Here is a 13,218-nt window from a genome sequence, read left to right as displayed (position 1 = left end):
AAAGAATGCATACATGTTCAGGTCTGGGAGAATCCTGGGTTCTGAGAGGTCCCACAGAGTGTAGCAGTGCACATGGCTAAATGTTGGGCTATGCTCCCATGGACCTGAAGTGGGGAGATGCAGCAGCCACAAAGCGGCAGCAGTACCTGTGGGTCTTTTGACATACCATGGGCCTATAGTGATCAGGATAGTGGGCAACCTGGGCTGTGTCAGTGGGGCTGTCTCCAGCCTGAATCGCTCACCAGTCACAGGACTGTGTCTGTAAGCATTCATGCCTGCAGTCTCTATATCACTAATACCCTATAGTGCCAAGTGGCCGCCAGCCAGGTGAGGCTTTTTTTTTTTTTTTTTTTTTTTCTGTACCTGTCCTGAGCTGCTTCTGTTCCCCCAAGAACTCCTGTCCTTGTCCTTCCTCTTGGAGGCTGGGGAAGGGCCCATGTATGTAACCCATGGGACTCTGTCCTGAATGTGGAGAGAAGCTTGAGAGGTAGGCACGCCCACCCCATGAACCTTTCTGAGACATGCTGGGCAGGGACTGAGGTCCAGGAGGGCCCTGGAGGCCCATGGAAGGGAGACAGTGGTGGGAGAAGGGTGGCAATTTCTGGGTCATTTTAGAGGGAAAACTTTGGGGGAGATAGTGGAGGCTGAATGAGGAGTGGTGCCAGCCACGGGACACTCTGAGGGCCGAACAGGGAGGTCGTGGAGAGTTCTTACCTTTGGCTTACACACTCAGTGGAATACCTAGCAAAGGTCAGCGAGGATTTATGGTGGTCTCCAGGAAGAGAGCTGTGGGGAAGTAGGGCCAAGTGTCCCCAGCAGCCGCCACTGCTTATGCCTGGGCTCTGTGCGGCGGGCCTTTGTTCACCTTCTCTTGGTTCACTTCTGTGAGCTTCTGAGAGAGGTTGTCTCCCTGGAAGCTGGCTGCACTAGACATCCATAACTTGTGAAGCCTACTGGAGGGATAGAACAGGAGGGGAAAGGAGGTGGAAACTCAGCTCTTGCTGCAGACCCCATTGCTCTCTATACAACCCCCCTTTTGCTGCTTAACTCAGTGGTAGACCACCTATCAGTTCAAGCAGCACCTTGCCCAGTCACTTCCTTTAGAGCCCTCAGTGAGGACTGGTCATTCAGCCAGGCGCATCCTTTGATGGGAAGTTAGGCCCAGCCTTGGCTGACAGAGCCATCCTGTCCCTAGGCCAACCACCAAGCTGGGAGACAAACAGGAAGGCCATCTCTCTGCTGTGCAGTGTGCTGGTCTTTCCTTCCTGAGGTGCAGCTGGCTCATATGCCTGGGCCTGCTGCCCGTCGGCCTTGCACTGTTCGAGATGCCCATGTAGGTCTCTGCCGGGACCTGGGTCTTCCCTCTCCTGGAGCTGCAGAGGCCAGAAGTTCAGTGGTGAGGGGTCCAAGGAGAGGCCGGGGAGACCAGGGAGGCTCTGTCCATCCCCTGTCCCTGTCCCTGTGGGAAGGTAAGGCACTGTGTTCCTTTAGTCATCAACCTCAGAGCATTGACAGGGAGGTTAGAAAGACGTTGAGATATACGGGGAAACTGAGGCACAGTGTAGGGTAAAGAACTTTTGTTTCTTACTGCAGCGGTTCCTGCCTTTAGTGCCACTTTAATCAGTGTAATCAGTGTGAGGCTCTTGGTCCAGAGCTTTAGGCCCAGAAATGGGCCGTGCCCATCTGGTCTCCAATCTGTAGGAGCTGTGGGAAATGAAGGGTATAGGGGGCATCCTAGTGGCAATGGTGATGGCTGCCCGAGTCGGAAGTGGTACAGGCTCCTTCTAAAGTGCAATGACAGTGAGCAAGTTCCACCAGTGAAGAGAGGCCTGAAGCACTAGGCACTTCAGGGGTGGAGAAGAGAGTCTCTGAGCATCTCCCTAGACCACAGCTCCTTCTGTAGCTCCAGGGACTACCAATCAGTGCCTCCTCCCCTTGGGACCCCCTCCTTCTTCTGTCCCTGATGTACCCAGTGTCAAGGTGAGACTCCAGCCTGCCCTCTCTATCTGTCTCTGGGACTGAGGTGGCACTCTGAGGCTCTGAACCAGGGATCTCTTTTCTTGGATACATCTCAGTCTGGCCAGGTTGGGGCAGGGAAGGCAGAATAGTCAGGAGATGATGAATGGATACATTCAGGCCACTGAAGAGCAAAACTATCCATGTTGGCTGTGGGCCTCCATAGGCAGACCTGTGGGGCTCTGTTAGGCAGTTTCCCTATGCACTGAGCACCACAGAAGGTTAGACCACAACTTTGCAACCCTCAGCCATTGCTGGCACAGCCGACCTCATGACTAGTCTCCTAGACTGATCTGAATTCCCCGAGGAAAAGAGGGCTCTGTTCCCGAGTTAACCTCTGCTCACCTGGTCAAGTACCTTCCCTCTCTGAGCCTCAGTGTCCCTTTTCTTGGTCTCCCCAGCCCAATGTTTGCCGATCCTTTTGTGGATGAGGGAAACGATGGCTTAGTACAGCAGCTAGGACAGAGAGGGGCAGGCCCAGGTGATATGATACAGGGCTATCTCTAGGGCCTACCTGACTCCCACCACTGGTGGGATAGTCGAGCCCTTGTGGACAAGCCCCTTGGGTGGAAGCAGAGGTCAAGCAGAACAAGCCAATGGAGGGCTGAAGGTGTGGCTAGTTTGTATGACTGAAAGCAGAACAAACCAATGGCGGGCTGAGGGTGTGGCTAGTTTGTATGACTGAAAGAGGAGGTGGGCCCCACCCACCCACCCATCAGGTATGCATTTAGAATAAGAAAACCTAAGAACTATCTTTAGACTGTCAGACCAACATTTGAATGCCATGAACCCCTTCAACCATCATGGCTCTATTGAACAGGAACTCTCTTGTCCCCCAGGACATACGGGGAAACTGAGCTCTGGAAAGAGAAGTACAGTGTCTTAATTGGCTGGAGCGCTGTTCCCAGTACAGCACACAGACTGAGCACTAGAGCAGTCTCCATCCCAGGCCATACTGGAGGGAGGGTGCCAAAGAGGTGAAGTCCACTAGGAAGCTCCCAGGCTGCCCCACCTCCATCCTAGCCCAAGTTGTCCAGCTGGGTGGGGTGGGAGAGAGGCAGGGCACAGAAAGGAGGTGCCCAAGGCATCAACAGGCAGGCTGAGCCAATGCAAGGCTGACACTGCAAGCTCGGCCTCGGTGGAAAGCTTTGCTCTAGGTGCCCTCGCTTACAGAGGTCTGGGCATGTTCTTGGCAGCAGCCCAATTCTTGGCACTTTATCCCTCCCATCCCTTTCCATGGGGTCTGCGTGCCTGGCCTGAATCCTCCACTGTTGGGATCTTGGACCCTACGGTGTTACAGCGCCTCCCCACAGCCTGTTAGGGGGTAAGGGAGGGGAGGAGAGGTTAAGAATGCTCTTTGCTTCCGGGTCTTGGGATAGTCATCCCAGAGCATCCCAGTCAACTGAGCCTGCAGGCTTTCAGCCCCATCTGCACACCTCTGGAGTGAGGGGCTCACTGGCAGCCTGGGCCGATGCCCTGGAAGAAACAGCCTGGGTTCTAGGAGAGTCTGAGCTGAGTTTGAGCTGGTGTTTTCCCCAGTCGTGGGCCTTTGTACCCACAGAATAAGCTATTCTCAGACCATCGGGCCTGTCTTACCCACCCCAAGTTCCCTTCCAACCGCATGCCACCAGCATTCCTCCCTGGTTGCACGCAGCTCCAGTAGGGCAGGCTTTGCTTTCAGGTACCTGTGTTACACACATTTAGGGAAGGCCCAAGGTCCTGTGTCCCAAAGAAGCAGAAGGCTACTTCTGTCACCCACATGGATGTCTTGTGGCCCCGCTGTCTCTGTGGAATGGGAAGGCCCTGGTCATGTTCCTTTGTTTCATACTGTTACCACTTAGGTTGCTCCAGAACATAGGTGGGGTCTCTGACTGCTTCAGGGCTAGACCCTGGAGTCCCAGGGGATCAACAACCCCCTCCTCCACAGTTTGGTCAGCCCCCCTCCCTTAATGACCTCCTCAGCCCCTTGGCCTCCTGTTTGTTCGCTGACGGATCCCTGTTATCAGCAGAGAACACACACAGGAAGTCCGGCGGGAAGGGCCCATCCCAGTCCTGATTTACCCGGGATGGAGCATAAAAAACCACCCTTCTTCGCCCGGGAGGAGCCTCTGCGCACTGGCAGGCTGCTGTGCAGGCCACGAGGAAGGCTTCGGCCGGCAGGACAGGCATGCAGACTTCAGGAGGGACCCTGGGCAGCAGACATTCCCTGGAAGGGCAGGTTGCTTTGCAGGGTTGGCTCATGGAGGCAGCAGAGGTGGCCTCGGCCAGGCCTGGGCAGCATCAGGTATGCAGGATGGTACTGCATGTAGAAAGTGGGTGGAGGGGCCTTGAGAACTCAGACAGCTGCAGCATCCATAAGCTGCTCCGCTGGAGGTGTGCTGTCCTTGCTGTCAGCCATCCCTATCTAGCAGAGGAGAGCTTAGTCTGGGTGGCTTGGTCTGGGTGACTGAGCCTGGGCTCCACACCTCACCCCTGGATGCCCAGCCCCTGAAAGAGAAGCTGAGAGCTGCTTGACACCCAACCCACCTCCTGGCCCCACTCTTTTCCTCTTTGGAGGATCTCCTGCATAGCCATCAGAGCTCAGCCCAGCAGGACCCTCTGGTCAGGGCTATGGCCTCCATTCTGCTAAGACAGGGCTGGGGTCTCCTCATTAGTAGTGAGTGAATATTTCTGAGGAATGGAGGTGCCAGCCAGGAATCAGTCCCTAGAGTGGGAACCCTGAAGTCACATTTGTAACCTGGATGAGCCATGCACATCGAGGGGCACAGAACATGGAGCTAGGGTGAGCCTGTCTCTTGTGGGCTTTAGGCTTAGGGACAACTTCATGGGGTGCAGTGGGGTCTATCTTGTCTTTGTGACGCTTCTCCCTATTCTCCCTGTTCTCTGGCCTTAAACCACAGGGGAGCTTCTTGAGCCCCCCACCCCCACCCCCAAGTCAGTAGCATCTCTGGGAAGTATATCTTCTCTAGACTAGAATCTGGTTAGGCCTCAGCCTAAGCAAAGGCAGAGGGGGACCAGTAAAAAGCTACCTGAGTTGCCAAAGGTTCAAGTGACCACAGCTCCAGGAACCAAAATGGGATAAGGGCAAGCGGCTGTGCAGGGTGTTTTCAGACACAGCTGCTTTTTGCTTTTTTTTTTCTTTGAGACAGGGTCTCTCTGTGTAGCCCTGGCTGTCCTGGAACTCACTCTGTAGACCAGGCTGGCCTCGAACTCAGAAATTCGCCTACCTCTGCCTCCCAAGTGCTGGGATTAAAGGTGTGTGCCACCACGCCCGGCTGGACACAGCTCTTTAGTGATAGATGCTCTGCCAGGAGCCCCAGTTACAACAATGGCCACAGGCCCAATTGCCAGGAGGCTCTCTAGGGCAGGGTGGTAGCCATTGCTCAGGAGCCCTTCCCTTCAGCGTCTATGTTTAAACAAGGTGGACCAGAGCCCAGAGCTGCGAGGTCTTTCCTGTTAGTGTACAGGCTCTTTACACAGTGCTCAGCTTCATGAGGGGAGGGGGCATTGGTTCTATTCTATTGGTTCCTACCTATCTTTACAGAACTCAGAGATGCAGGCAGAGGTCACATTTGACAGATGGTGGGAAGGTGGGGGAATCAAGAGTATAACTAGTTAGGGTACCCTGTAGTTTCTGTTGTCAGGGGCTGTTTCTGCAAGCAGATCCTGAAGGCTAAATCAAAGTGGGACGTGTGCGGGGGTGGGGGGTTGGGGGGGCAGAGGGTATGTATCTGGACATGAGAGAGGAAAGCAAGGCCCCAGTTCATGTTCCACGTCTGACCCACAGCCCCCGGCAGCAGCAAGACGCTGGCTATTCCACCTGCCCACGAGAACAGCCGCCACCAGTACCCAGGGGATGACTAGCGGCCGGACCACAGGTGAGTCCCCAGTAAAAATTCTGGGCAGCAGCCAGGAGTCCTGCCTTGCAGGGAGCACGCACAAGAACATGTGTAAACCAAGGCATGGCTAGGGTTGGAGAAATTAACAAGGCTTAGGCACCCAAAGAGCTGGGACAATTACAGAAGCAGCAGAGTTGCAGGACTAATTCAGAAGTGGAGACTGGGAGAGAGGAAAAGATGACCAATCCAGAAGTGGAGGGGTATCAGCTCATATGACGCCAGTGAAAGTGGCCAAGGGTGTCAGCAGAGAGCCCATGTCTGCCAAGGAGGCTTGCGCTCACACCTAGATCTCATCTGTACTCAGCCCAGTGATCTCAGTCTAGTATTGTGGCTGGGTGTGTCATGATGCCCACCTTTTGCATGGCTCGAGGACCAGTCTGACTTCGTCAGGCATCTTTTTTTTTTGGGGGGGGGGGGGTTCGAGACAGGGTTTCTCTGTAAAGCCCTAGCTATCCTGGAACTCATTTTGTAGACCAGGCTGGCCTCGAACTCAGAAATCTGCCTGCCTCTGCCTCCCGAGTGCTAGGATTAAAGACGTGCGCCACCACGCCCGGCTTCATCAGGCATCTTGTTGTAGTCTTCTAATACCATTCAGGAGCAAGTCATCAGTCAGGAGGCTCGAGAGCTAGCTAAGTCCTTGTGGGAGCCATTCATGGCTTCCTGACTCCTAGAACTTGTTTAGTCCTACATCCCCATCAGTCACGTGATCCCTCTGCAGGGCTGGGATCTGTCAGGATGCACAAAGGAGGCTCGCAAGGCGGCACTTAGAGGCTGGGTTGCAACCAGATCACCTAGGTCTGACTTACTCGCTAAAACACTAGGGAAACTGCCGCTGCACAGACTCAGTTTTGCCATCCGCGAAATGGGGACGAGCAGATCGGGGAGCCCGTGGGGCGGGGGTAGGGCTCCGACGCAGCTATCAGGTGGGGCGGGGCCGAGGGCGGGGCGGGGCGGGGCTCGGGTCCCCCACAGCGCGGCGGCAGCGGCGGTGGCGGCGCGTGCGCGCCCCGGACCGCGCGGTGAGTGCGGAGGTAGCCGGGGCACCAGGGGCGAGGGTACGGAGGCAGCCCGGGTGGGGCAGGGGTGACCCGGACTGTCGGGTGCCGAGATTGGGGGCGGCCACTCAGGCAACTCCGGGCGATCGCAGGGACCGGAGAGGTGAGCGCGCGAGGGCCATGGCTGAGCCGCGCTTGGACCCCACGCCCCAGCCCAGGTCCTGCCGCCGCCGGGAAAATGGACCCAGCGGCCCTGAGAAATAGCGACCCCTGCCGGCGGCCGGAGCGCCTCTCCCTTTACCCATCCTGGCTATACGACCTCCACCTGGTCACAGCACCCCATAGCGTAGCTCAGTCGGGTCGGTCGTCCTGGGTCGGGGGTGGGGGTTGCCACACTCTCCCCTACCGCCATGGAGCCTGGGAGGGAGCAGGGTCCGGGCCATGGAGAGGACGCCCGCACCGAATCTGATCACCGAACCTGTCTGTTCTCCACACCAATCTGTGGGCGCTGATGTCTAGACACTACTGTAGCAAAGGGACCCAGGGCCCTCTCACTATAGTGTCCAGATCCACAGCACCGCAGCACACTCCCTCCCGGTAGGGGGCTGTTGAGCCGTAGGTGGGAAGGGGAGATGGCTGCTAGGGCCCATAGTGATACTTAATGGTTCAAGATTACTTGTAAAACTGCAGGCCACATCACAGCCTAATGCGTGGCTCACCCTGTAGCTGAGCACGAAAGGAAATGAACTTCCAGTAAATGGCTGCTCTGGTCTCTTCTGTCCTTGGGCAAAACATGACTTTTCAAAAATTGTTTCTCTTGCTTTAAAACACAGTTCCCTTTCTAGGCAGCTTATCTCTGGGAAGATTTGTGGGGGCAACGATATCTGGAGGGAAACCCTCCAGGCCCCAGGTGCCAGGCACACAAGGATGGTAGACTTCTGACGCCCTCCCGCCCATGCCACATGCTAACTTATCTTTCTGGGTACTATTCCTCAGGATCACTTGGTTTTTGCTTGGCAGGGTAATTCTTACCGGCTGAAGGTGCCCTCCCCCCTCGGGGCTAACTCAGCTCAGACAGATTGCCACATATACCCCTGCCCAGGTATTTCCCTATGGTCTTCTTGCCCCCACATTAAGTCTCAATTACTCATCTCAAAGCCCCTTGCCTTCCTGCTTTGCTTCAACAAATATGAGGTTCAGCAAAGAGGCTCCCGGCCTAGGACTGCAGTGCGGGGCTGAATGGACAGAGTGAGAAGTGGGAAGGATCTTGCTTGAAAAGGGGCTTAGCCAGCAGCTAGAGCTCAGAAACTATTTAATGTCACCACTGTTTACTCTACCAGAACTACTGATGGCTACCAGCCTTGATACCCTAGTGATGTCTTTAAGTAAACTGAGTCTCAAAGTAAGGGATTAACTTGGGCTCATTTACACGTGTTCCCTGGCCCCTTCCTTTCTGATAGGGGGGTCTGTAGGGTTGTATGGGGCCTGGGGTGGGTAGGTGGAGCTGCCCCTTTAAGAAGCCCTGAGTGGAGCCCTGTCAGCCACCTGCCCCCCGACTCTGTGTAGGACAGTGAGACAGCTGTCCATCCCCTTGCACATGTCTGACCCAGCACTTCAGCACTATCACAGACTTTAAATCTGGGGACATTCCTCAACAGCCTTCCTGCCTCTTAACACAGCCAGAAGAGGGTTGGAGATGGGCTCCAAAGGCTGGGGGGAGGTTCCCCAGGGGTAAGCACATGAGGGCCACTGCCCTTGCAGGTGGGAGGTGTTTGTACACATGCTCTGGTCCATGAGTGGTGCCCTGTGAGCTGTAGATCCCCTTGCTGCTCAGATGATTCACACCCCACAAGGGCCTTGCCTGTATACACCTAGAGGTAGCTGACATTTGTGTACTGTGAAATCCCTAGTGCCCTGGGGCTTGCTAAGCCTTTGCCAAACAGTCACATAGGATGGCGAGTTTCCTGCTGCACTGGATTCGGCTCCATCCACAGCATTCCTTTTCAGACTGAGAGATTCCAGAAAGCCCTCAATCCTGCTCAGGGGGAGGACTGGCTTGGTTGCTCACTCTGCCCAGGCCCCACCCAGAGCCTCAGGGTTTGCCTCTGACCCTAGCAGGATTCAGGTTTCTCCTTCCCCAGGAGTTCTGGTCAGCAGGCCTAGCTCTCTGTGGTTGATAAGGGACCAGCTTGTCTGGTAGAGATGGGCCAGAGGCAGGAGAGAGCTGTCACTGCCTTTGGATGCTATCCCTGGGATAGGGGTGGCTTCAGAACCCAGGAAGTGGCCAAGGGTACAGACTCTGCTGGAGGCCTGGGCCGGGGGTTCCATAGGAGACTGATAGGATCCGACTTTTGCCTTAGGCCACAAAAAGAAGAAGGCTACCTCACTTACAGATGCAGACCATGTGGGGCTCCGGAGAACTGCTTGTAGCATGGTTTCTAGTGTTGGCAGCAGATGGTACTACTGAGCATGTCTACAGACCCAGGTGAGGAAGGGCTTGGGCCTTGGGGTACTGGGGTCATGACCAGAGGCTCTTAGCTGCGCCCACAGCAGACCCCAATACCTGAAGAGAATCCCCATGTCTGTATGTACCTGGGCTGGAAGAGACCTGGCTCTAGACCACTAGCTGACCCCATCCCCTGTAGCCGTAGAGTGTGTACTGTGGGGGTTTCCGGAGGTTCCATCTCGGAGACCTTTGTGCAGCGTGTATACCAGCCTTACCTCACCACTTGCGACGGACACAGAGCCTGCAGCACCTACCGGTGAGTGCTCACTCCTCATTCCACCATTCCCAACCAGTAACAAGTTCTGGGGCCCAAGAGCCTGTTCACCCTGACTGGGGAGCTGAGGCCAAAGCACTGAGGCATCCTTGACATCAGGGATCAATGTGGCCTCTCAGGTTTGGAGGCTGGTGCCCAAGAATGCTGAGAAGTCACACGCAGGATTGCCCCGACAGAATATCGCCTCAAAGGGCGTATTCCAGATAGATAGGGGCTTCTCAGCACGTCTGCACCCCTCCTCGGTGTTTACTCCTTCCCATCTGTGTTGGCTACAAAGTCCTTCATAGGGACAGTGCTTACCTCCCCCAAATCCTTGTCAACCCCTCTCTCCATAACGGCCCTAGGCAGATGCCCATGTTGACCTTCTGATGTCTCCTCAGGGTAACAGGATAGTCTGAGCAGCACATGGCCTCAGGACACAGCCAGAAGGGCAGGCTCTGATGTGGAGAGTTCAGACTCCTCCCTGCCTACAGAGTACCCCCAAAAAGGCCTAGGTGCATGAATTCTCTCCCAGGCTCAAAATGCCAGATTTCAGAGGCTCCTGAGCTTCCAAAGTTCGGGAAATGCTAGAGTCAAGAGAGCAGCTTAAGCACCGGGGGGCCCAGAGTCCAGGCAAGGAAAGCAAGCCAGGCTCCGGCCAGCTCTGAAGTGGCCACTGCAGGAAGGGGCCGGCTCTGCCGTACTCTGTGGGTCTGTGTGTCATAGGCCAAGTCATAGGAAACTTGGTGGGCCAAGTGGCACACACAGGCCTGTATGCTGACCCATACGAGCTGGGACTTGGGAAGGGAACCTCTGAGCCCAGGGAGTGATGCTGGCCAGGTAGCCACAAACAAGTGATATGGGCAGGGGTGCATCCTTTCTGAGGAAGGTTTGACTAGAGTCACTCCATGTTGGGACCCCTCTGAACTACCCTTACTCACCACAGAACCATCTACCGGACTGCCTATCGCCGTAGCCCTGGGGTGACTCCTGCAAGGCCTCGCTATGCCTGCTGCCCTGGTTGGAAGAGGACCAGCGGGCTCCCTGGGGCTTGTGGAGCAGGTGAGGGCAGTGTGCACTGTGCCTGATGTGAGGGACTCCACTGCCCAGCATTGCCCCTACTGCTTTCTATTCCTCAAGCAGGACAACCCTTCCCTGGCTGCTGCAGCGCTCTGGGGATTCTCAGACAGGTCTCTTCTACCCACAGCAATATGCCAGCCTCCATGTGGGAATGGAGGGAGTTGCATCCGCCCAGGCCACTGCCGCTGCCCTGTGGGATGGCAGGGAAATACTTGCCAGACAGGTAAGCACCCTTCTTGAGGGGTCTTCTTGGTGCCTAGGTTACTGCTGGCTGAAGTGGGTTTTCACCGATAGATGGATCTTAATAGGGCTCTGGGCCCAGGACCTTGCCTCCTGTAGACACTAGATTGACACCTTCATTTCTTACAGATGTTGATGAATGCAGTACAGGAGAGGCCAGTTGTCCCCAGCGCTGTGTCAATACTGTGGGAAGTTACTGGTGCCAGGGATGGGAGGGACAAAGCCCATCTGCAGATGGGACGCACTGCCTGTCTAAGGAGGGGCCCTCCCCGGTGGCCCCAAACCCCACAGCAGGTAAACTTGTTTTTCCCACCTGCTATGACTGACCTGGGTAGTCATTGGGTTGTGAGCACTGTTGTGTGGCTGAGCGGAACATGGAAGACACAGGGGCAGCTAGCCCTGGGTGGAGGCCAGCACTATGCTGTAAGGGCTGGCTCCTTGCCTGGTGGAAGGGGCCACTTTACCCTGAAGAGGTTTCTGGAAGGTATTGTGGGGTGTAAGGCATACCTGGGAGCCCCATCTCAGCCAGTTGAGTGAAAGAGCCCCACACTGGCTCTGGCAGCCTGGAGACGCCGCATCTTTGCCGGTGACAGCACATTATTACTTTTGGTACGCGCTGTGACACTTCAAACTCGTACCGTGAGTAATAATGCGCGGTCAGCAGCCCAGCGCCAGGAATGCATCGGACCTGGGTAAGGACCACGCTGGCACTCGGGGTGACCTGAGGCTGCTCTTAGTTAGCTGTGTGCTTTGGCAGTGCCTGAGACTTACAGCCAGAGACTTTGCATCTCCAGGCTCTGCTCCCACAGCTATGGCAGTGGACACAGGCCTTCCTCAGGCCTGTGTGGGACAGGAAGCTCCCCTCCTTGACTAGCGCCTGGATCTGCCCCCAGGAGTGGACAGCATGGCGAGAGAGGAGGTGTACAGGCTGCAGGCTCGGGTTGATGTGCTAGAACAGGTGAGGCTTGGTTGGGAGTGGGTCTTGCTGGTGTCCCCAGACCAGTCTCTAGGGCTGTGGTTCCAAATCATGGGACGGTTGAGAGTTTTATGGGGAAGGGTTGTAAGGATGCTGGCTTTCTTACTATGACAAGTAGCATTGTATGGGATTCCTCAGGGTGGGAAGAACTTAGTCTGTTATACAAGTACAAGGATTCTGGCAAATCTCAAGCCTCTCCTAGCTTCTGTCTCTCGGGTCCCAGGACCTTATAGCTAGATTGTGGGTCTGTTACACACCTGTGTCTGCTAGACCTTGGGGTCCCTCTCCTGCAAGCAGGGCCCTGCTGCTATAGATCAGCAGAAGCCTTATCATGCACTTACATTCCCATGGAATAGAAGTCCAAGAGATCACTTGGCTTTTTGCAACCTTCCTTCCAAACAGAAACTGCAGTTGGTGCTGGCCCCACTGCACAGCCTGGCCTCTCGGTCCACAGAGCATGGGCTACAAGATCCTGGCAGCCTGTTGGCCCATTCCTTCCAGCAGCTGGACCGAATTGATTCACTGAGTGAGCAGGTGTCCTTCTTGGAGGAACATCTGGGGTCCTGTGAGTTCCACAACACACCACTCCACCTACAGAGAGCCTAGGGAACCCATTGGGTGGACACCAGGGCTAGGTGGATGGAACTACTTCTGGAATGGGCAGATTTGCAAGTTTACACCCTTTTTCCTCTCCTGCTCTAGGCTCCTGCAAAAAAGATCTGTGATAACCTCTCACCACCCAGGCTGGATCGAGCAGTCATCCTAGATCCCTTGTAGCCAGAGTTCAGGCACTGTCTGTCTGGTGGTGCCTATGCCTCATTGTCCCTTTCTTAGGAGGTTCCTAGGACTTGGGCATGGGGAGTGGGGTCTTGTGTGACTCTTCAGTGGGGCTCCCTGTCTAAGTGGCAAGGTGGGGATTGTCTCCATCTTTGTCATAATAAAGCTGAGACTTGAGCTGTTGTCAATGGGGTAATGGGGACTGCGCCGACACTGTAGGACACTCCTGCCTTGTAGGCTTCTGATAAAGTGAAGGGCCTTTCTGTAAAAGGGAGCTGCAGCAAGCAGTCCTGAGGCCCCAGTTTCCCATTGGTGATTTGCTGGCCTGCACGCCCTTCAGTTCCGTGGACCCCATGGTTACCGAGGAAAGCATTGCTGGCTGATCTCAGCTCACCTGCAGGCAATCTAGGGGGAGGAGGGGACTTACACACTGAAGCCCCAGAAATAGGCAGTCATATGCCATCATTACCACCCTT

At 55.5% G+C, this 13,218-nt stretch overlaps 1 protein-coding gene across 7 annotated transcripts; it reads left to right on the top strand.

The window, feature by feature from the left end:
- The first annotated feature begins 1,265 nt into the window (after positions 1-1,265).
- Egfl7 (EGF like domain multiple 7) lies at positions 1,266-12,919 on the top strand. Of its 7 annotated transcripts, none has more exons than XM_021182887.3 (10): positions 1,266-1,469; positions 5,804-5,894; positions 9,271-9,395; positions 9,556-9,672; positions 10,616-10,731; positions 10,877-10,972; positions 11,119-11,283; positions 11,883-11,947; positions 12,368-12,530; positions 12,668-12,919. In XM_021182887.3, exons 3-10 carry the CDS (start codon positions 9,304-9,306, stop codon positions 12,688-12,690), a joined length of 837 nt encoding a protein of 278 aa, XP_021038546.1. In that variant the 5' UTR covers positions 1,266-1,469; positions 5,804-5,894; positions 9,271-9,303; the 3' UTR covers positions 12,691-12,919. The 7 variants fall into 7 exon arrangements, with proteins under 7 accessions (XP_021038546.1, XP_029329074.1, XP_021038571.1 ...); XM_021182912.3 differs by lacking the exon at positions 1,266-1,469 and adding an exon at positions 4,107-4,300 and having other exon boundaries at positions 9,304-9,395; XM_021182878.3 differs by lacking the exon at positions 1,266-1,469 and adding an exon at positions 4,107-4,300.
- Positions 12,920-13,218: the final 299 nt, after the last annotated feature.

The sequence above is a fragment of the Mus caroli genome, unplaced genomic scaffold (genome assembly GCF_978045245.1).
Source record: "Mus caroli unplaced genomic scaffold, Mus_caroli_1 scaffold_2, whole genome shotgun sequence".
NCBI classification, from domain to species: Eukaryota; Metazoa; Chordata; class Mammalia; order Rodentia; family Muridae; genus Mus; species Mus caroli.
This window is presented reverse-complemented; position numbering and strand designations above follow the sequence as displayed.

Coding starts and splice junctions, on each gene's coding strand:
- Egfl7 (XM_021182887.3), top strand. CDS start 9,304: ATGCAGACCATGTGGGGCTCCGGAGAACTGCTTGTAGCATGGTTTCTA. Junction 9,396..9,555: donor GAGCATGTCTACAGACCCAG/GTGAGGAAGGGC, acceptor CATCCCCTGTAG/CCGTAGAGTGTGTACTGTGG. Junction 11,948..12,367: donor GGGTTGATGTGCTAGAACAG/GTGAGGCTTGGT, acceptor CCTTCCAAACAG/AAACTGCAGTTGGTGCTGGC.